The sequence below is a fragment of the Gymnoscopelus microlampas genome (assembly GCF_963454915.1).
Source record: "Gymnoscopelus microlampas genome assembly, chromosome: 7".
Classification (NCBI taxonomy): Eukaryota; Metazoa; Chordata; class Actinopteri; order Myctophiformes; family Myctophidae; genus Gymnoscopelus; species Gymnoscopelus microlampas.
The window spans coordinates 23,534,115-23,557,621 of NC_139944.1; the positions used below are offsets into that span (position 1 = coordinate 23,534,115).

The following is a 23,507-nucleotide window of genomic DNA, read 5'->3' on the forward strand; positions in this document are numbered from 1 at the left end:
AGAGAGAGAGAGAGAGAGAGAGAGAGAGAGAGAGAGGGGGGGGAAGTAGAGAGAGAGACACAGAGAGAGAGAGAGAGAGACAGAGAGACAGAGAGAGAGAGAGAGAGAGAGAGAGAGAGAGAGAGAGAGAGAGAGAGAGAGAGAGAGAGAGAGAGAGAGACACACACACACACACACACACACACACACACACACACACACACACACACACACACACATACACACACACACACACAGAGGAGGGAGGGAGAGAGAGAGAGAGAGAGAGAGAGAGAGAGAGAGAGAGAGAGAGAGAGAGAGAGAGAGAGAGAGAGAGAGAGAGAGAGAGAGCATTGGTGCGACCTTGGCGCTGGCGCAACGTTCTATGACTTTATTCTTGGACTATTTTGGCTGGTGGAGATTTCATGATGACGGAATTAAGAACTTTAAAAAATGAATGCGGTAAGTTTTGAACAGATCACCCTGTTCGTTCGTTTTTACTATAGGATATGTGATATGTCGTTCTTTCCATTAAATGTATATTTTTTCCGTAGCCTAATATTTTTATTCCCGTAACACAATAAAGTGTTCCATACATAGGCTATCTTTTATTCGCCTCGCCCTCGCCCTATATTTGAAGGCACGAGAAGCGTCTAAAAAGTAAACGAGTCCCCTACAGAGTTATAATGTTTTCATTCATTCAACAGGTGGAATTGTGTACAGTGCATGATGCACCTGCAGCCCATTTCACACGAGCGACAATATTCATTTTGATTGATAGGCGTAGGCTACAGATAAATGGGAAAGATTGACGAATGCAGGGGTCTTCAACAGGGGGTCCGGGACCCCTAGGGGGTCCTCAGATTTACTACAGGGGGGGGCACCAAATCTTTTGTGTGATAGGATTTTTTTTTTTTTTTTTTACAAAAGTAGCAGATCTAAGCTCTCCTTGCACTGCGAGGTGGTGCTTGTAGATCGGCTATTTTTGGTATAGGCTACTGTGTTAGAGGGGAAAAAAGAGCAGACCAAGTGGAAAAAAAGTTTAATCTGAAACACAATTTTATACAACAAAGAAGGGGTCCCTGCTTCATCTCTCTCTCAGCTAGGGGGTCCTTGGCCTGAAAAAGGTTGAAGACCCCTGGACTAATGTATATCAACCCTCACAATTAAATCAATGTGGCAATGATCATATGATCACTAATGGGTTAAATAAATGTCTGCCCTTCTCTGGCACAGATTAACAGAGTAAATATAATTATTTCTCCCGTTAGCTTTGTCAATTTGGTGAGTAGCCTAATTATCTTCCTAAATATTTGTGTTGAGAAGGCAGTTGTATAGCAGCTAAACATGGTGAAAGAATAGCCTATCATGGTATTTCTAATTGTGAAATTTGGTCCAGTTTCTAAATTAATAGGGCTCAAAGTATCTGCTGCAACATATGGCTCTTTAAAGTAGTATAATGTAGTAACTTCAAATGTCATCAAAGGTTTGCTTGATTAAAATCTTTAAAATTGTATTACTCTGTAGACAAATTGCTTTCCTTAACTGCTTGTCTTGTCTCTCTATATGTATTTATTGGTTATAGTTTAATTGCAGTGATATCATGCATGCACATGGAGCATTGTGCGAATCTCAGAGCAGTGTTTATAATGCATGTGTGATTAATGTTCTCTGATGAAGTTGTAGAGCCCTCCTGTCCATGCTACTGTTAATTATCCTGTGAAAAACACTTGAGACTAATGTGCTTTTTGTTTTCCTCCTCCTGTGTCATCAGAGCTAATAGCCATGAAGAGAGAGGGAGCTGGTGTGTGTGTGTGTGTGTGTGTGTGTGTGTGTGTGTGTGTGTGTGTGTGTGTGTGTGTGTGTGTGTGTGTGTGTGTGTGTGTGTGTGTGTGTGTGTGTGTGTGTGTGTGTGTGTGTGTGTGTGTGTGTGTGAGTGAATGTGTATTGGGGGGAGGACAAAGACAGAAAGGTAGACACAGTGTAGGACCTCACTTTGAGAACCAGTGGTGTAGATTACTTGCAATTCTCTCTCTTTTGGGAAGAGGGGATGCAGTCTCATTTGAGGTGTCCATGTTGGACAATAGTTTTCACATACTTGCAGATGTATATTCTTCTTCAGAAACTAATTTTCCTGAAGTATTAATTGAAAGACTAGTCCACGACTATACACAGAAGCAGTCACATTATACTGTACTAGCTGTCTCGTAAATTTTTATATTGTCAAAATAAGGGCATTTATTTCGTGACAATTTGTCTGAAGTTACGAAAGATACGAAAAAATACTTTCACTGAATTTCTCTTATATTGAAGTTCCACAATAAAATCTCTCAGAGTACGGGTACATTTTTATATTATATAGATGTTGAAATAACATCACGTGGAATTTTGCCGCGTGATCTGTCTTCATTAAAAAATATTGTTTCCTGCATGTCTGTTTGGTGAATTATGAGTGTTCCAAATGCAAAAGCCACCAGATAACAGCATTGTTCCTGCCTCTGTCAGTGTCTTGAGACATTTCTAACCATAGAAATTATACAATCAGGGTCAAAGAGAAAGCATGTGTTCTGTTATTGTGTTATTGTTTAAAAAGAATAAAGTCCACACACTGGGTCATGCTCTAAAGCTTAAAAATGTATTGGACGTGCCGCTTTGAGCCTCTTGGCTCTTCATCAGACCACTTTAAGTGAGTCGATGTGTGCGTGCTTTATTGTTTGTTATTCTGTTATTGTTTGCCACCCAACACTTGAGAGTATCAGGGACATACATAAGGTCAACTGGCATGTGTGTGTGACTGAGAAAAAAAAAGTGGAAAAAAAGAGAGAGAAAAAGAGAGAGAGACTTGGTGTTGACTTTATGTTGGAAATGTTTAGGCACAGACACCACATGACCCCTAGCATCCCTATTCTGGGCATGTCATAATAGGCGAACATTCGGCAGAAATAGCAGATCTACAAGCTCACAACACATCACATTGCTAGTTGTACATATTAAAAGCCTTTATTACATTCATATTGTATGGCAATACATTACCTATACAGTTTACTATACGCACAGTGACTTAACTTGTAACTTTCTCTTTTTTCCCCCAGGTGTTTAACATGTGGACTTATTGACATACAGTCAAACTACTGGACAATACTCTACATAGCCTAAAGCCGAGCTTGAAAAAATACAAACCCATGCAGATGGAAACCTCAAAAAACAGTACACTACTGCACCATTTGGGGTACTAACCCACCACACTTGAAGAGATGGTGACCTTCAGTGTTCCATCATGTGAGTGGATGTAGAAACTACCATTCCAGCAACCGCGATGGAATCTGGCACTGTGTTCTCCTCAGACTCACTTCTCCTCCACAACCATTACAACAGTAACCACAACCAGTGCTCGAGTGGTCTCTTTGACGATGACAGGACTAATAACACCCTCTCCGTTGATGGCCACTTCCACAACTGTTGGGGTGTTGGGCGTATTCCTGGGACTCCTGTGTCTCCTCACCATCATCATGAACCTCCTGGTTCTGTATGCCGTGAAGAAAGAGAAGAGCCTGCACACTGTGGGGAACCTCTACATCGTCAGCCTGTCTGTGGCCGATCTGGTAGTGGGGACCACGGTGATGCCGCTGAACTTGTTTTACTTGCTGGAGGAGGAGTGGACACTAGGCCGTGCCTTTTGCCAGTTTTGGCTGATCACGGACTATGTGGCCAGCACAGCCTCCATTTTTAGTGTGTTCATCCTGTGTTTGGATCGGTACCGATCTGTGAGACAGCCACTGAAGTACCTGAAATACCGGACTCGGGGAAAGGCTGGCATAATGATTTCTCTGGCCTGGCTTCTGTCAATTATGTGGATCATCCCTATTTTAGGGTGGAGGTCTTTCACCCACGTGGACCTGAAGCCTGAGGCAGAGAACAAGTGTGATACAGATTTCCGCTTTGTTACCTGGTTTAAGGTTATAACAGCTGTGTTCAACTTCTATGTACCGTCAATTTTGATGCTATGGTTTTACCTAAATATTTTCTTGGCAGTCAGGCAGCATCTCAGGCACAGAGAGAGAATCATCCATCCAGGGGATTCATTTGGTGAAAATGGCCAACCTCAGATGCTTGAAAGCATTGGTTATAAATCATTCAAACTGGACAGTAATGCATTGGTGGAATATTTTAGAAAAGGCAGTTTACTGGATCATAGCACTCTAGAGCAGTTAGATTCTCTCGAGGATACAGACAAAGGTCAAAATCGGTTCGAATCGAGTGGGAAAACTGGTGTCAAAGGCCAAAAGACATCACTGCTCGCCATGTCAACAAAACGACTTGGAAGGTTGAGAAAAGAGAAGCGCTTAAATCCCAGGGCGAAGCAGCCTGACATTGTGATTCCTCTGAATGAGCCGGTCATGCTGAAGGACACTGTCTGCTCAGAGGAGAACCAGTCCGACAGACTCTACCTATCCATAAGTGATTGTCACGTAACCGTGTCAAACTCCGTGAGCGGTTTCTGTGACATAAGTCAGCTATCAGATGTGCAGAGGTACGCTACTGTGCTGTACAACAATGACTTTAACCAATCTCCTTGGACAGAGGAAGGAGGTGAGGACACCAAAGTGGACCCGGAAAATGGTGCAACTCTAAAGCAGAACTGGCAGAGGTTCGTGGACCAGTCACGACAACGCTTGCAAAGCCTGAGGATCCGTAAGGAACACAAGGCAGCCAAGCAGCTGGGATTCATCATCGCTGCCTTCATGTTGTGTTGGATACCATACTTCATTGCCTTCCTGGTGATGGCATTCTGTCCGGAATGTGTCCATCATGATCTTCACATGTTCACGATATGGCTGGGATACATCAACTCAACACTCAACCCCTTTATATACCCCATCTGCAATGGAAACTTTAAAAGGGTGTTCAAAAAGATCCTGCATATACCCAAATGCCAATGACAGCTTCTTACAGAATACTTTAACCACTAAAGCCCTACTGTATATACTTAGTTGTACAATAAAGAAATTAGTGAAACTATCAGATAAACAAGCTCACAATGTGTACAATTGTGACTTGTTGTGAGCTTGTAGATCTGATATTCCCACTATTTTTGAGTAGTTCCCTTTGAACCTTTTTTGATGACTTAAGGGGCAACAGTCTAAATCAGACATGGGCTTCATATTGAATTAATGAAAGGCTTTGAATGTTCAAAATGTCCTTGTCTTCAATATCTCTACCCTCATTTGGGTAGGCTACTTTCAGTACAACTGTATTTATTCTTCAAGTAAACAGTGCTATTTATTTTAAATCTTGATTTTTGTAAACTACTGCACATCGTCTTAGACTCGATGACTATTGAGTATAATGTCTGAATGTAATGTTATTTTGCTTTTCTGTTGTGCACTAATTATACAAGGATTTGTCTCAGACAAAACCCCTTGAATACAAATGAGATATTTTCTCTCTTGTCCTGGATGGTAAGATTATAGAAAATGTAAAAAAAAAAAAAGTTTTGCCGATAATTGGATTCGTACCACCAAGATGATAAAAGAATGTTAATGTTATCTGTTGAACCACCAGATGTGAGTTCATGATTCACGCTGTGGCCTGACCCATAGTGACTGTGAGCTAGAGGACAAAAAACTCAACTTTACTCTACTCAAACTTTCATCATTAGTTGTCCCTGGAGGGCAATTGGTTTTGCAGCAAGACATACAAGATGAAATGGAAAAAGCCTTGGGGCAGGGTAACTGTTGTGAGAGGACTCAGAGAAAACAACAGTGGTACACGTACACATGTATAAAGTGCTGAGTTTCAGAACAACAGTTACATCTCACCAACAAGGTTCAGCAACCTCATGTCAAATATACAGTGCATAGCCGACAATGGCATCATCAAAAAAAGAGACATAGTTAGCCAATGTTGGCAGCATCTTGACACATTTTCACAACCATCATCATCATTATTGTCCTTGTCACATCATCACCATCATTATCATCATCATCATCGCGGAAGTCTCGTTCCACAATATGTCTTGGAGTCTTTTCTTTTGAGTACAAAATGTGTAACATCAACATTGTTTATGTGTACTTTTGCAAACTGTACAAGTTCGTCAAAATACGCTCTAGCTTAGTCAAGGATTTCCACGCATTTTCAGCTCAAATGTCTCTTTTATTTATGTATTGTTTTTTCAAATGAGCACACTTTTAAGTAGTCCATTAAGTAACGGTTACTCAGTCCCCTTATTCCTGCTTGTGCAGGAAATTCAATCTTTGGGGAGTGTCTGTCAAGCATTTCCCCCCAGGAAGGATTTTTCTGCTGTTTTCCACATTAGGTTCAGTTTAGTTAAAGCTGTATTTCTGTGGATACACAACGATACTGGTGATGACCTACAACAAGGCAATCAAGGGCAGGGCTGCTCCTTACCTTCAGGACATGATCAACCCCTTCCCACACACTCAGGTCAGCTAACACCGGATGTGTGTCCATCCCCTCCCTAAGACACCCGGGCCAATTCTCCAAGCATCAAGCATCCTTGACTTCACTCTTCTCTCTCCTGGCTTTGAAGCTGTGGAATGACAGTCCCCTCTCGACTGCACTCTCACTCCCCATTTTCCACCACAGTCTGAAAACTCACTTCTTCAGACTCTACCTCACCCTCCAGCACTCCTTAAATCCTTGAATCACTTCTTGTCACCAATCTTTTGATAGATGCTAGTTGTACTGCAGATATACTGTGTTGGTTACTTGTTCATAATATGCTATGAATGTTTCAATCCACAGATCACAGTCAGTAATTCCAATTTTCAATAATCCTCAATGTGCTGTGACATCTCTTGAACAACATCAGTCTAACTCTTACCTACCATAGTGTCCATTTGTTCCCCTGCTTAAAAAGCACCTTACTATCTGTTGAGTGAGCAGGGTAGTCAGCCTCAAATAGGTCAGCTTAATTGCTGATGATACTGCTGTTCACCTCGCTCCAGGTCTGCCACAAGGAGGGGAGATATTGGCACATCCAATCTCTGCCCAGCTGTCTCTCTGTCTTCTTTGTGGCCCTGGGCTCCACACAGTGTGCTCAATACAACAACTCCCATTAAATTGAATACTGAACACATGCACAGTGCTTCCATCAACGCATTGCCTAGCAGCCTGTTTTCCCATTAGAATAATGTTACCGTGTGGTGAATGAAATGTGAATGTTTTGTTTTAAAATTAACATGGAGTCATAATAACCAACCAATTCTAATGGTGTGCCACCCCCTTTTTTTTTTACATCTGTAATGTTCAATAAATGTCATACTATTCCAATCTTGTGATACTTTTAATGTGCGATTCTTACAGTTCTTGGAATAGTCTTGAATACTGTGTTGCCATGTTTATCTCTACACAGAAACTTGGATGTGAAACCCATAATGTTTCCTATGTGTATAATGAACACAAAACGGTTTTGAATTTGCTCTGATCCGAGAGATAAAAGTGGGTTGTACTGAGCAGGAAGGGATGGTGAGACGAACAGGAATTACTTAATGTGTGTGCATGTGCGTGGGTGCATGCTGCATGCATGTGTGTGTGAGTGTGTGTTTTGGGATCATTGGAGTCGGTAAAGTGCAGTCACCGAAAGGTTTGATGTGGACCGTGGCGTGAGGGTCCATTTGGTTCCATTTGTATACTCTGAGTTATAATAGCACTGAGGATTTTAGTGTGTGCTGACCAAATACAAGTGCCTGATGCTTACACTTGGAATTAGAAGCTCTGACCGCTCTGTTTGGAGATGAAAGTTCCTGGTATTGTAATGTCAACACAAATGCCAGTATGTCAAAGCAACAATTACATCTCTGTGCGCTCTCTCTCAAGAATGTGTATCCCAAAGGGAGTAATCTCTGACCCAAATGACAATGCCTTCATCTACAAAGTTAGTCTAATGTAAACTCTACAGGAACCCTTATGAAGGCGAGGGGTTATCATTTTCCGACACCATCAGCAAAACCCTGTGGAATTTCCCATCGAAGAATGGTATCACATCCGTCCAGTCACATACTGTACCTGACACTTGTGGAGTCTATAGTGGTGCTAGTCATGCAACACTAGAGGGTTCCTGGGCCTGGTTGTAACAATGCTATTTCCTTTTTTGTTTCCTAACTGTGCATATCTACAGTATCTTCAGAGTAGTGATAAGAAGCGGTTATACTGTATAGCGTGGCCAGGAGGTGAATAGATGTCATTAGACAGGTTAGGTACAGTGGTACACTCTGCACTACTAAATGATATGTCCATAAATGTGTACATTCTATGTACCTGCAAACCAGCTCACAGTTTAAAGGCTGATACTATCTAGGGTAGGCTACAAATACCAGCTGGCAGGTTGAGGTTAGAATAAGGATACCAATCTGTATTTTCACAACACTACAATGCTGTCAACAGGAATGCCACGCTTATGATTCAATATTAAAGATTATTTCATTATACAGTGATTCAGTACAAGACAACAACACAACAAAGTTGCTATGATACTCCCTGAATATGCTGTTTTTTTGTTTGTTTTTTACTGTGGGGACATTAAAATAAGTAGCAGCACAATGTATGTGTGTTTGTTTGAGTATTTTTTATGTGGGAGAGGACTGGAGGCAGATGCCCTCTTAGAACAGACATCATGAATAGTTTATCTAAGTGGATCTGCCAACAACAATAGGATGGTTGCGGAAAATGTTATGAAAATCTTGAAAATGCTAGATGCACACTTTGAACATATTTTGTACATATAGTGTTTGTATTTGTTGATGATGTCGATGATGTATTATTGTGTATTATTTGTATGCTATGTTGATGGATTTAATACATGCCACAATCAAAACAAGGCCCCAGGACATTTTTGTGTTATCCTTTTAGTCTTAACGTCTTACTGTACCATGTGCTGTTTACATTTCTGACAAATAAAGTATTAAATCAATACAAAAATATTATTCAGTTTCAATGTAGTGTCAGTCAGCCTTTTTCTTTGGTCTACTTAAAATGGACCCTTCTGACACACATAACAGCTGCAGCTATTACTTTTAATGTATGTGTTAGTTTGCAAGCATTGAGAATACTATTGACTATTGTCAGTGCTGGCTCTGACAGATTATAATATAATTTTCATTTAATAGCTGGAGCTGTCTTTACCCTGCTAATGACATGTCTGTGCAAAGTGTCCTTTAACAGGCTAATCAGCAGTGGCCTATTCTCAACATACGTAGTCCTTAAATTACATCTCAATGACCCTGTCTAAACAAAACAGCTCACTGGCTACATTTTATGGGGATAAAAAGGCATTTGAACAATGTTTATCTACCAAAGAAATACTGTGCTCTGTGTTATGATAGTTAATCTGTTTCTGGGTTCTTATAAGGCTGCTTGCGTTAACATTGTTACATATTTTTATTGGCCTCTATTTTCTGACTTGAAGTACAGTGTAATCTAGTCTAGTGGGCACATGATAGAACCTTTGCCACTCCAGCCCTAGGAAAATTATAACATTAAATAATGTAGAGATTAAGGACTGGCATAAAATACAGAGAAGTACTGCAATTTCACTCCCTTTCTTTAACAAATGAGAAAGCCTTATGTGTGATCAGTGGTGTAAAGTACATGTAACTAAGTACATTTACTCAAGTACTGTACTTACAGTAAGTACAATTTTGAGGCATTTTTACTTTACTAAAGAAATTTTCATTAGGCTACTTTTACTTCTACTCCACTACATCTCAGAGGCAAATATTGTACTTTTATTTACTCCACTACAATTATTTGAAAACTTGAATTACTATAGTTACTTTGTAGATTTTGATTTTGATTATTACAAAACAGACATTATCCACTTCAGCCCTATATATACATTTCAGCCATTTGAAAATAGCCGATCTACAAGCTCACAATGCATCACATGAGCTTGTAGATCGGCAATTTTCAAAAGATTTTTAATACATATATATATATATTGAACTTGTGAAATGGGTCATTCTGCACAATGAGTACTTTCTACTTTTGGTACTTTAAGTACCAAAAATGTTGATATAATACTAATACTTTTGTAATTTTACTGAAGTACATTTTGAATTCCGGACTTTTACTTGTAACAAGAGTACTTCTACCTTGCAGTATTGATACTTTTACTAAGTAAAAAATGTGAGCACTTTTTCCACCACTGAGTGAGAGAACCTTATAATCAAACATAAATAATAAAGGCTTGGTCAAGGTTGTTTGACGTGCGGGCGGGGCTACAGTGTTAGGTTGATCCATCCAATGGATCTAACTGAAGAATGTGACTAAACTCGAATGTCCTCCTGAGCTGCCCTGGGCAGAGCCATATAACTCTATGGGCATAGCCAGTTAGCTGCAGAAAGGCTGCCCCACGTTAACCAGTTACTGTCAAAAAGAAAGAAGAATTCTTGAACGTTTCGACCCTTTTATAAGTTGTTATTTTTAACTCTATGGTTGCATTACGCGCTAAAACCTCTCTATGCAGCAGCATTAACCATCAACGGTAGCGTCCATTTGCTGCCTGCGAAATGAAAAGGAGCGGCGCGTATCGTTTCTTGTCAGTTTTCTCTTTTTTCTTTGTTATCGTGTTCTTGTTTTTATTCTGGTACTTTTTGTTCTACTCCATGGTACTGGCTCCGTAGACCACAGTAGGTAAAGAGCTAATAACGTTAGCTTCAGCTGCTGTCATCCTAGGCTACCCAGAGTGCATCGCTTTATTGACAGTCTGCTGCTGTGATCACATGATCTGGACCAGGAAGTGAGGCTTTCTGGTGGTAAGTAGCATTTGTGAAATTGTGAGTTAAATAGCTTGTGAAAGGCTAAGTAAATACACGCCTTGTTATTGTTCAAAACCTCTGGAAATCGCTTTTAAATACAGCATGAGGGATTCAGCCTCACGATATGACGTTTTTTTATTGAATACTTTATTAACAGTTTGCAAAAAAAAGCACAGAAAGTACAGTTCTATGCAAGGTCTGCTAACATGATTAAAACGCAAGAAAGCACTATGGCTTGTTTCCATTGGGGTCCAAGTGTATTCATTTCATCAAAACATTTAATGACTGACAAATATATAATACATAGCAAAAATATCATATAAACGAGTAGTAAAGGAGGGTGGGGGGTTTCTGGTGAAGAGGGCTTGTGTGAAAATAACGTTTTAGTGGCAGCTGTCAACATTTAATTCCTGTCACTCTGATTTGAGTTCTTGCGTGCATTCGGTGCCTACTGCAATCAGCACCTAATCAAAGTAATGAAGCTAATCAGTGATCAGGTTACATGGTTTACCCACCATTATGATATTCATCATCAGACACAACACTACAGCATTTTATGGCTGGCTCGTGTAAAGATCACAATATAGGTCTACATAATAAAAGACACATTTACTGCAACAAGTGTTATGGGTGTTACTTGTTTTATTTTACGGATTTCTTTTTTTGCTTTATTTTTTTATACAGGAGAGTGTAGAGACAGGAAGCCAAGGGTGGAGATAGGGAAGTACATGATGCAACACAGGCTCCCATACGTAATCATACTGACAACATTGCAATTAATGTGGTCTTGATTTTTTTTTAAATTCTATTTAATTTTGGTAAAAGAAAGTTTCAACACTATAACTTCAACCCAGGATGTGCACATAAAAGTGTAATACAACACTTACTTCCATGTGGTCAACACATCTAGCTACTGACATCTTTCTCTTTAGGAGTGTCATGCTCATTGACTGATTCAATTTGCTGCCTTAATTAATGATTGATTGACAGATTGAATGTTGTGGGTTATGCGTAAGAGAGCGAGGCCTCAGCAGCAGTCATCAACCCTTTTAGTTTACACATTAGTTTTGTATGTGTTTAGGTTTGCACCATTGTAGGTTCCTCCCTTTTCCTCTCTCTTCTTAATTTGGATAGCCAACAATGGATAGTGGTAGTATGTATTCTATTACTATTACTTCTTCCCCTGAAGTCTGTCTCCTGTCGCACTGTCCTGGTAGAGTGTAATACAAGTTGGGACTGCTTTCTTTTGCAGGTTGTACACCGTAGTCACATAGTCTTTTAGTGACGTTCCAATGGCGTCTGGCTCTAATGAAGCAGGGTCCTCCAGTGCAGAGCCCCCCAAGCTGCAGTTTGCTCCCTTCTGCAGTGCTCTGGAGGCAGGCTTCTGGCACCAGCTCACCCAGAAGAAGCTCAATGACTACAGGCTGGACGAGAGCCCCAAATGTATCAAAGGATACTACTACAATGGTCGGTAACTCTGTTTGACTCACACACAGCATATTATCAATGTGAAGCTCTTTGAAGAAGCCATTTTAAACACCCGCTGCATGCTTCATTCAACCAACTGCTATTTGTCTCCTAAAAGGTGACGCAGTTGGCCTACCCACACGTCTGACTTTGGAGTTCAGTGCATTTGATGTGTAAGTAGAGCATAATATAGACTTTTAACACAATGTCAGTTGAAGCCAAACATGGAGAGAGATAATTAGTTCATACCTAACAGCAGTTTTACTATTTTCTCTTCACTTTTGAGATGCAATATAGAAATGACAAGACCAATAGATTAAATAATGTGAACTACTTACTGGTCATTCCATTTGCAAGTAAGAACCCAGTCCCGGGGACGAATCTGTACATATTTATGCATTTTGGTTTGTGGTGGAAATCTGAGCAGGAAGCACTGTATACAGTTATATGACTGCAGTGATAAGCTACATGATAAGTTCTCAGTCATTTTGCATGGCTGGTTTTCCATAATTTCACCATTTGACTTTATATATCAGGTCCTGATTTCATGGTCAATTCAAAATGACCATTCAATTAACACTGTTGACCCTGTTGATTAACACTGAACTGAGACATTGCTGTGTTCTTCAGAGATGGTCGGACCCCAGCTCGTTGCTGTCCAGCTGTAGGAACCCTGTATAACACTAACACTCTAGATGCCTTCAAGACTGCCGACAAGAAGGCTTTGCTGGAGAAAGAGGCAAAGGAGGTAAAAACAAATCTTATTTGAAAGGTTTACCACACATGCATTGCATGCACCCATGCACACACGCACAGACACACCATACATACACATAACTGCCAACATTAGACTGTGAAAAAGGCAACGCTCAGGTGGCGCAGTGGTAAAGTAACTTATGCATCTGCCTTTGTCGAGCATCTAAACAAACACATTTGGCCCGTGTTCGGGGGAGGGAAGCTGGATCGGGAGGGTGATACAGTATTTGTCACTATACGTACTCCTACGGGCTGGTGCGGCACCTGTCAGCGGGGAATGTTGGGCGGGAGGAGTAGGACGAAGTCTCTACGTCTACGTCCTCCTGGTGGGGGCTCCTCACTGGTAGGTGAGCCAGTAGGATACTGCAGCAGTGATAATACACAGAAATGTGTGTGGAGAGGACTCAATTGTCATACCGACTAGATTGGAGAGAGAGAAAGAAAAAATAAGATTGTAAAACAGGAGATTTTCTGGTGGGGGTGGGGCGGGGGAGAGCCCCAAAGTATTTAAGTTAGACGATTTACAAGCTCACAATGCGACGTGTTGTGAGCTTGTAAATCGGTTCTAAAGTTTTTGTTATTTTTAACATATTAACTTATGCAGATGAATGGAAAACGATTCTGATGATAATGCAAAATTATTGCGATTACATCAAATAATTGAAATCGGGCGAATATATGTAATAATTGTGTCATAATTGTGTCAGTCCTATTACTGAGTGGCTCAACCAGTGGAACAGCCTTGCAAAATATTTGCGATTATATCAAATAATTGAGATCAGGTGAATATATGTAATAATTGTGACAGTCCAATACTGAGTCGTTCAACCTGTGGAACAGCCTTGGCAGCCAGACAGCTTGATGGACAGAGAGAGGCATCACCCCAGATGAATGTTTAGCTGCTGGCCACAACCAACCTTGAGCTGTCTGGAAATCACTGAATCGTCTGCGGGTTTGGGGAAGGACGCTATAAGGCATCCATGAAGAAATGGAAAATAACAACTTCTGATTCATATGAGTGTGGTGAACCCCACACCATGGAACACTTCATGAGACGTAGCTACCTTAGTTACACCCCACAATGTACTGGAGATGACCTGGTGGAACCGTATGCTGCTGCACTTGCCTGCACCAACACTGTAAAGACGTTATATAGAAGATGGCCGGACACGAGGAAGAAGAAGGGGCAGCCAATCTGCATGTTTGTCTTGCAGTGAGACCAGGGCATGCCGCACAGCTGCTGTCATTGGACGTACTCTGAACTGAGTGGCGAGCTGCAGCTGTTTATTTTGGAGTTCTTAAATTCTGTCTTCAGAACAAAAGCCATTTGGCGAACTGTCTTATGTTATCTATAATAGTAGGAACTTGTTACAGATAGACAGACAGACCATCTGAGGTATACAAGTGGCATAAAAAACTAATCACAGTTGTTTTTGGTGATAAATCATGATGCATCACCTTTTCTGTTTCCTACGAAAATGCAGGATAAATTAAGTGACACATTTTGTAGACCTACTTTGTGTTGATTTTCCTTTTACAGATATGGGATGCTGTACAGTCTGGGGCTGCACTGAAGGACTCCTCCATCCTCTCTAAATTTATTCTGTTGACCTTCGCAGTGAGTATCACCATTATCTCCTGAATAGATTTCGAATTTAGGTAAATTTTACGTATCTATTGTTATTGTCTCCGCCAGGCCGAAGGCATGGCGAGAGAGTATGTTTTACCCCCTGTCCGTCCGTCCGTCCGTCCGTCCGTGTGTCCATCTGTCTGTGAACAGCTAATCTCCGGCACCGTTGGCCCGGTCACTGTGAAACTGTGCGCACACACTCCCTGGATACCAATTCAGAACCTCTGCCCCAAATTTTTCACATGGGCCTGTTATAGCGCCACCAGGAGGCCGATTTGTGCAAAACCCATTTTTTGATATTACTCCTACAGATTTTATCCAAGCGTCATGCAAATCGGTACACAGTATCTCTATAGTCATGTGATCAACACGGATCTGTCCGATTTCCCATATTCCATCCTCATTGGCTAAGGTTGGCTTCCAAAGTTTACAGGATTGGTCCGTTTTGAACAAAATGCCTCAAATCATGAACGCAGCATGCGATTTCCGTGAAATTGTGCACGCACATTCCCACTATGCCAAGGAGCAAATGCCACTTCAAAACTTTCAAATCAGCCTCATGGTGGCGCTATAACAGGTCGATTCACGTTTTTACCTATAACTGCACAGATCTGCGTGAAACTTTGCACGCACACTCCCTAGAGGCCAAGGAACAACCTTTGCCCTGCATTTCTCACATCTGCCTTTTAGAGCGCCACCAGGAGGCCGACTTTTGGAAAACACATTTTTTGCTCTTACTCCTTCAGATTCTGTCCAAAAATCACCCAAATCGGTACACAGTATCTCTATAGTCATGTCATCAAGACGGATGTGTTCGATATTTCATATTCCATCCTAATTGGCTAACATTGACTTGACAAAGTTTGCAGGATAGGTCCATTTTGAACAAAATGCCTCAAATCATGAACGCAGTGTGCGATTTCCGTTCAATTTGGCACACACATTCCCACTAGGCCGAGGAACAAATGCCACCCTTTTCACATTGGCCTGTTATAGCGCCACCAGCAGGTCTAATTTAACATTTTTGGAACAAAATGCCTCAAATCATGCATGCAGTGTCCGATTGCCGTGAAAGGCCTAAAAAGAAATGGCACCCTTTTCACGTTGGCCTATTATAGCGCCACCAGGAGGCCACAGTAACCTACCTGACCTGGTGGAGACTTGTGCTCCGAGGAGCACTTTTTCTAGTTGATTTTTGTTTTCGTCCCCTCGTTTCCTCTTTAATCCGCCATTTCCTTAATACCCCCTCTCCCTTTCTACTTCTCTCAGGATTTGAAGAAGTATCATTTCTATTACTGGTTCTGCTTCCCTGCGCTCTGTTTCTCAGAGGGGATAAGGATCGTCCAGCAGCCATCTCTGCTAGAGCAAGTTTTCTCAGCTAAACAGGTGGGTAATGTAGGCACAAAGTATAAAAATGTTGATGGTTTCAGGCCACTTAAACACACATACTGTGTTGTAGGTCAAATAGAGGAAATATCCTATTATGACAAGCCCAGAAAAGGGATTCTAAGGTTCATGTGGTTTAACAATAACACCGCTCTCCTGAATGTTACAACATTTGTGAGCTTCCTGTTTGTAACTGTAACCGGGAGGAGGAAACAACATGAACTATCAGGAAGGAACAGCCGTTTGTTAGCCAAAACCGACCAAAATTGGCCAGAAGGTTTATTCATTTTTTATCATTTTACATTGGCTAGAGGTACAGTATAAACAGATGCCAGGATGTTGACATGGGTTTTCACATGTTTCCTAGCAACAATACAATTTTTAATCTGTCTTTACACAACAGATGTTGGCAGAGTCATTGGAGGTTTTTATGTTGTTTGGGAGATTTAACAGTATTTGAGTCAAAGGCCAGTACATCCAAATATTCAAAGCTGGGATCACAGAAACGTATTCAAAATATAGTTCAATGCACCACCACACACACAAGGAGAAGCCAGGCTGAATCAATTTCTTATAGGTTAAAAGTAGAGCAAATGGCTTTTCATTGTAGCTTTGTCATGTTTGCTGATGATGTATATACTATACATACTGTACTGTAGCGGATTACCCTTTAAGTTCTCATTTTTTCAACCGACACATTTTTAGATTAAATAACTTAAAGAGTGTAACAATCCACCTCAAGGATACACATTTGAAAAGCCATGCAACCTGCATATACCACACAACATGATGTAAATGTACACACCAAACTGTTTTCAGTCACAATAAGGAATAAGGAATAGACTCAACAACACATAGTTTTGTTTTCTTGTATACTGTGTATTTTCTGACCAGTCCAACAGTTCACATTTATTTATTGAATTGTTTTTATTGATTTTTCAACACCAACAATACATACATTTACAGGAAGGAACATAACCATACATTAACCGTACATTAACAATACCTTAAGTAAATAGACAGTAATACAAAAATCAGAAAATAAACCCAAAATAAAATTTAAAACAAAAACAAAAAACATGTCGTTCTCATACAGATTGTCACTTGCCATACAAGAATTGTCAAATTATTAGTTCACCGTCCCATACCTAAGTGTCCCCAGCCGGGAATTTTTGATCAAAATAATCCAGAAATGGCTGCCAAACCCTGTAAAATTTCTCAACAGAACCCCTGGTAGAATATTTCATCTTCTCAAGTTTTAGATGAGCCATCACATCTCCGACCCAGTGTCACAGTTCACATTTATAATGCTCTCAGTTTAATCAGTTCAGTTCAAGACGAAAAAAAATCCCACAGTTAAATAGTTTGATTCCCAAAAAATAAATCCTGTTTGGCAAACAGATTCACGCAGAAAATAAACAAATTAAACAAAATAACCCCACTTCAAAACCACTCCAAAACCACTCCAACCTCCGCGTTCCGCCCGTTAATAGGCTCCACTCTTCAAAAGACTTGAAGCTTAAACTCCACGGAGTAACCACTCTCCCCTTTACCTCGGTACCATGGTGTTGAATCCACCAAGTTAATGTGCGGAGACTGAAGGAAGGTGACTGACTGACAGGTTTTGTGAATGGGGTGTGAAAATGGTGAATGACGTGAAAATAAAATCAGGGAGCGGATCGCCACAATACGTATATTTTCTTATGGCGCTATTGCATTATAGCTGTTTTCCTAAGATTGGTGTACTGTATCTACCAGATAAAAGTGTTTACTACTTTTTCATCATCTAGTTTAGTCTTTAGTTTTCAATCTTACAAAGGACTTGGGATACATATACGTTTATGTTTACATAAACCCTTACATTGAGTAATAAACAACTCTTTTTTTCTGGTATGAGCTTATTTTTTGTCAAACTAAAAAGATTCAATAGTTTATCACCATGCAAATTGCATCATGCTTGAAAGCAATAAAAAAAATAATGTGTTGTTGCAATAGTAATCCCGCTCAGTACGAGAGGAACCGCAGGTTCAGACATTTGGTTCAGACAACTTCATAGTTCAACTTCCTCCCCCTAGCACACCCGGTGCAATTACAGACCGTGGCTTTCAAAGGCAAACACAGCAACACAGCATGGAGACACGGGGACTGCTGTGGAAGAATTTATGGCTGTGACAGAATGTAATGCTGATGGCTTTTATCACAATATGATGTGACCTTTGCTGGAACAGAGTCTGTTGTGTCTCATGTTTATGGATTTAAGGCAATAACTGAAGCCAACTCATAAAAATACACTTACTGGAATAATCTTTTCTCTGTCTGACATAGAATGTCAGTGTTTACATCACCCACCAGGGCTATGTAACGACTTGATATAATATCTCGTATGATCATGTTTAAGAGCTTTCAAGTTTAACCAGTCTCACCATTTTCATCATGGATATCTTGCATCAGTCATCGTTACTCTTGGCTCAGAAAAACAAGCACTTGGAACTGGCTTACACATTTCCAGTGCTTTTAAAATGTTCATCTATAAAATTAAAATAAAGGTCAGAATATACCGGTACTTGTTTCTTTAGGAGGCTTAGTTTAAAACAGTGATTAATTAATCAGGAAATAGTACAGATACCATTGCAGTTACAGTATGAAAATGTTTTCACCTAAGAGGCAGTTTATGTTTCTCTTTGGATTTTCACATCAGCATGTGCCATTAAAGTCAACATGAAATGGCAAAATGCCTTTTTAACCGTTTGATAACACCGGATATGACCGGGAGGTCATATTTGCATCTATTTATCAAGTTATGCCAAAAACATCAAAATCTAATCATGAATTCTGCTTGTAAAACAAATATGACTTATGTAGGCTTGAACCAACCCATTTTTATTTCAACCAATAATATCATGACATCTACCCATCAGTCAATCAACTGTTCTTCTCCATGTTTGTTACGACACACCCACTTTTCAATGGAAGTTGGATACTTTCGAAATGCGCTCTATACCAGGTCTTCAATTGTGTGTTTGTGTCACCCAGGTCACAGCGTTACTGGAGGCCTATGATGGGCTGTGCAGCCAAAGTGGAGCCACAGCCGTTCCCTACTTCCTGATGAAGTACACAGAAGACAACATTGAGGTGGCTCCCCTAGAGGACTGGGATACATTCTTCACCAATACCAAGAAGGTACCTAGAATCCCCATTCTGGGGCTATTGTTGGCTGAAAGATTTGTGTAAAGGTGAAAAGGGATAATTATAGACCCTTGGGGGACCCCGGTCAACCAAGTATATAGGGTTTGTCATACTCTGGTTGGGGGACCTCCACTCCACTGTCTCCACCTCGATGGGGGTAACCCTGAGTAAATGCAAAATGGCCACCTTGTGAACATGGTCAATTACCAACTTGTTTCTGCATTTGGATTTATTGTAATAGACAGTATATCCCTTTTTACAGGTGTAAAATACTCGCACAGACTGGTAATGTAAACAGCCTTTATTTGCTTTTTTCAGGTTACCGTGGGTGTCTATGACCCATGCACTCTGTCACAACATCCGGGCTGGCCTTTGAGGAACCTACTGATCCTTATAGCATACAGATGGTAAGAGTGTGTGTTATCTTTGTAACAACAATACAGGTGTGTACATGTTATTTTTAAACAGCATCATACAGGTGAAAATCAAAAGTAACAGGCAGTAGAGTGTTTCTTAAGATGCTGTTTCAAAAGAACAGTTTGTGCAGCATGGAAAGGTAAAAAACTAACAAACCGGATATGTTTTCTTTATGCATGGCTACTAGCATAGTTAATAGTTGTTTATATGCATGTAGCTATGCTAGCAGTACAGACTATACTAAATTTGATCTTATACACAGACTCGTACAGACACATACAATACATTGCAACATAGAAATGTCATCTTTGACCTAGTCTCTCAAGTCAGTCTATCTCTTCCACAATCTCTGAATTCTCTAATACGTCATTTTCAACCGTTTAAAATATTGAGAAGAGGAAGTGTAAAGTTGATCGATTGGCCAAGTCCAGAGATGCAAGTTTGGGCTTTTTTATTCTACCCAAAAAAATCTCCCACCAACTTAGCTTAATTTACAGTGAAGGCCTTGAATAACAAAAATGGGCCAAGCTCTCCCCTACAGTAGGTGTTGCTCCACGTCCAACTGATATAATGCCCCTGCAGCCTCCCTTATAGGGAGTGGATCCTACCACATTGCAAGGAATCAATTAACAGTCTACACAGCTACACGTTCCCTATAGCCTATGACTGATATAAACATTTAAATGGATGTTGTACAACATAATGAAATCCAATTTTAGCACACTGCTATATTTAAAAGACCATTAAAATAATTATGCTATTGAATACAGACACAAACACCCGTCCTCCTCTACTGCACTTGGCACCTCCAATCTACAGAGGAGTGCTAGCACTGTAGAGGAGAGACAGGTGACCAACAATTCATTTACTCCCCCTCTTCTGCCCTGGCAGTTGCGTCCTTAGCGAGGCTTAGACCGACGGATAACAAAATGAAGTTCCAGTCAAACCGTTTTCCGCAGAATATCAAAAATGTATATTAAAATATGATATGGTCTTTTAACATTTTATAGTATCTATAATTTCTATTTCTACTCAGCAACTTCAACTGTACCAGTAAGTAGTTTTCCAGTAATAGTTTTTGGAACGACTGCACAGGGGATATGGAAGTGGGGAAATGACCGGATATCCGCACTAGTTACTGCTCTTTTTATGTGCTTCCTAATTACAGACAGGTAGTCGGAAGCATCTGGAAATTGTGGGAATCAATTGTCTTCTTTAGATCCCGCCCCTTGCGAGAAAAAAAACGTCCTCACATATAATAGTCAGGCCACGCGAGGCTAGGCAATTGCCACTTTGCAAACATGGCGAAATGTGGGCCAACTATTCAGAAATTAGGTTATTGCTTAGGAATATATCAATCACATTCTTCAGCAACACAGGGAATGTGCCAATCATGCAATTACACCTGAATAATAATATAATAATTTTATATAATAATTTAACATTAATTCAGCTCCTCAAACAAAATAATACCAGTTGAACCTCTCAGAAACACCACATTCTCAGGGCTCCCTTTTTAAATCTACGTCTTGCATAGTATACTTTAATGTTGTTTGCACTTTGCGCACACTAGCGTTGCACACAATGCACAGTGCTCTAAAATTTGAGTAGGCTATGGCTTTTTGTTATTATTATTAGCATTTATCTGTCGTTACTGTTTTTTGCTACAGTATATGCACAGCAGAGGCCTATATGTTTCGCCTATAGCGGCTGAAGTGAACGTGCTGGTACTGACTGTACCGCAGGGCTTGTCTCAATAGGAAATAGGCTCCTTGTCTATCATCGCTCTTAACATTATTTTGATCTATCGTTTTGTTTTATCGCTCAGCTCTACTGTACCAAAAGGCTCCTTGCACAGAGAGAGTTTTATTCACACAAAAGGGAAAACTAAATAGACAATGTTTAAGACAACTCATGCTTGATCTCTAGCACACCAACTCCAAAATTGCCAGATTAGATGTTTTTCAATCGATCCCGGTTGCCTTCAAAACTGATTGACCAATAAAAAATCGCATCTGACTCTGTGCAAAGAGCTGAAGGCTTAAACACTGGACACACAATAAAACGAGATATTCAGTATGCTATAAACTGAAGACAGTATTTACAAATGAGAAAGGCTTCTGCACACCAGTGTGATTCAATGCAAGCTTCAGATTTATTACACACCATTTAGTTCAAGAATGTTGGAGTTTTCAAATATTTACACAAATATTGACAGTAGGTGACATTTTTATAGATATAGATAACACACACACATACACACTTTGGCATTTAGTCACTCTCCCACGCAGTGGAAAGTTGATCCCTTTTTACCATCCATTAAGTTCATAGTATCCCACACAGTTTAGAACTAGTGTGTGGTGAAATCATAATGGAAAGATGTACCGTGTTATGTTGAAGAAAGATGTTTTGTCTGTTTTATTTTGTCAGTAATTCATAGTTAATGATATCGATTTAACTTGGATGCCCACCGTATTTCACCCACAGCTGTAACTTGACAGTACTTTTTTATAATTACTGTTAATACTAGGCTTGAAAGCTTTTATTAGAGTTCTCCAAGAAAATGTCCCTGGTTAGCATTTGTAATATTGTCTCATCTCTGTGTTGCTGCATTCACACTAGCAGCGACAAAGCGTTAGGCTGCAAGTCATTTTCAATGGAAGCCAGTGACATGAAGCTACAAACCCTAACCCTGACACGCAAAACTACAGTAGCTACCAAAGCTAAAAACAAACAAAGTTCAGCTGGCTTCAACTTTTTCTAGCACTCCAATGAGCGGTCCAGCGGTTAAGCATCAACCAATCATGTTTTTGTTTCACCATTTCTACAATCTCTACACACAATTCCTAGTAATGGGCGAACAAATTCTTGTGTCAACCAGTTTCTCTCCCACACATGCTTGATGACTTCAACAATTGTGTTGAGTTACACTTCAACGGCGACTCAGCGACAGTGTAGCCAAGCTTGGTCTTGCATTGCATTGGTATTGTTGTTAGAATACAATTCCACTTTAATCTACTATTAAAGTGGTAAAACCGTTAATCTTTATATATCCAAATCATTCAGAAATGGTGGTTACAGCACTGGGCCAGTGTACAGTGTGAAAATATTGAATGTTTTAATTATATTTTTACATTCAGCTTTTACATTCTGCTGACTAAGACCATCTTTCATAGTTAGCTTCACTACGCTTTATCTTTTCTACGATACTATTCTTTGTCCAAGTGATATATCTACAAAGCTAGATCAGTAGATTGTCTATTTTCGCTACTTTTTTGTGACACTGACGTTATGACAAAATATAAAATGGGCATTAAGTTTAGAAAAGAAACATAAAAAGATGAAATGTGGAGATACAAGGTTTCTGCCCAACAGCGACAATATGAGTCTGGACAGACATGGATGTAAACTGAAACTGGCTGGCGGAGACATGATGCAGTATTTCTAGTTTGTTGTTACAACAACAGAATGCCTATTCTATAGAGTGCTTATTCGGAAGACTACACACCCCCAGGTTCAACTGTGTGCCCGTTTTTCCGCCGGAGAGCCGGGTTTTTCCTGGCACTGGTCATTTGTATCCCAAATATTTTTATTTTATTTATTTATTTGAACAGGGTGGTCACAGTGAGATTGCTATCAGCTTTAAGCTTACAGTACGTGCGCTGTGGTCAAAAGGCTGTTTTCCCCTCCAAGCTAGACCTCATCAATCTTGTGCATGACCACACTTTGAGACAATTCTGAATAAACTGTTGATGCTGGCTTACATGGGTGATGGGAGGATTATAATGGAGTCACGATGTCTCCAAGAGCTCTTTTATTGGGGGTTGACAGTGTAAGCTGACCCTGGTCATTTAGCACCTTATTAGGGGAAATGTGTTACTGTGTGAATGTGTGTTTATCGTATTCAT

General features: G+C 40.2%; 2 protein-coding genes across 3 annotated transcripts in view; both read left to right on the top strand.

The window, feature by feature from the left end:
• Positions 1–385: 385 nt before the first annotated feature.
• hrh1 (histamine receptor H1) lies at positions 386–5,488 on the top strand. The gene is made up of 2 exons (XM_084062146.1): positions 386–441; positions 3,072–5,488. The coding sequence occupies exon 2, from the start codon at positions 3,390–3,392 to the stop codon at positions 4,917–4,919; it is 1,530 nt and encodes a 509-aa protein (XP_083918272.1). The 5' UTR covers positions 386–441; positions 3,072–3,389; the 3' UTR covers positions 4,920–5,488.
• Positions 5,489–10,271: 4,783 nt separating this feature from the next.
• The window catches only part of atg7 (ATG7 autophagy related 7 homolog), a 107,172-nt gene continuing 93,936 nt past the window's right edge, over positions 10,272–23,507 (top strand). Inside the window, exons 1-8 of one of the 2 annotated variants that reach the window (XM_084062119.1) lie at positions 10,272–10,754; positions 12,010–12,224; positions 12,343–12,397; positions 12,855–12,972; positions 14,521–14,598; positions 15,880–15,996; positions 19,030–19,176; positions 19,501–19,589. In XM_084062119.1, coding sequence (XP_083918245.1) covers positions 12,050–12,224; positions 12,343–12,397; positions 12,855–12,972; positions 14,521–14,598; positions 15,880–15,996; positions 19,030–19,176; positions 19,501–19,589 — 779 coding nt within the window. In that variant the 5' untranslated portion in view covers positions 10,272–10,754; positions 12,010–12,049. The remainder of the gene's footprint in view (positions 10,755–12,009; positions 12,225–12,342; positions 12,398–12,854; positions 12,973–14,520; positions 14,599–15,879; positions 15,997–19,029; positions 19,177–19,500; positions 19,590–23,507) is intronic. The other variant, XM_084062120.1, reaches the window with a different exon arrangement.

What these genes read in the sequence shown, in the direction of transcription:
- hrh1 (XM_084062146.1), top strand. Translation starts at nt 3,390, where the DNA reads ATGACAGGACTAATAACACCCTCTCCGTTGATGGCCACTTCCACAACT.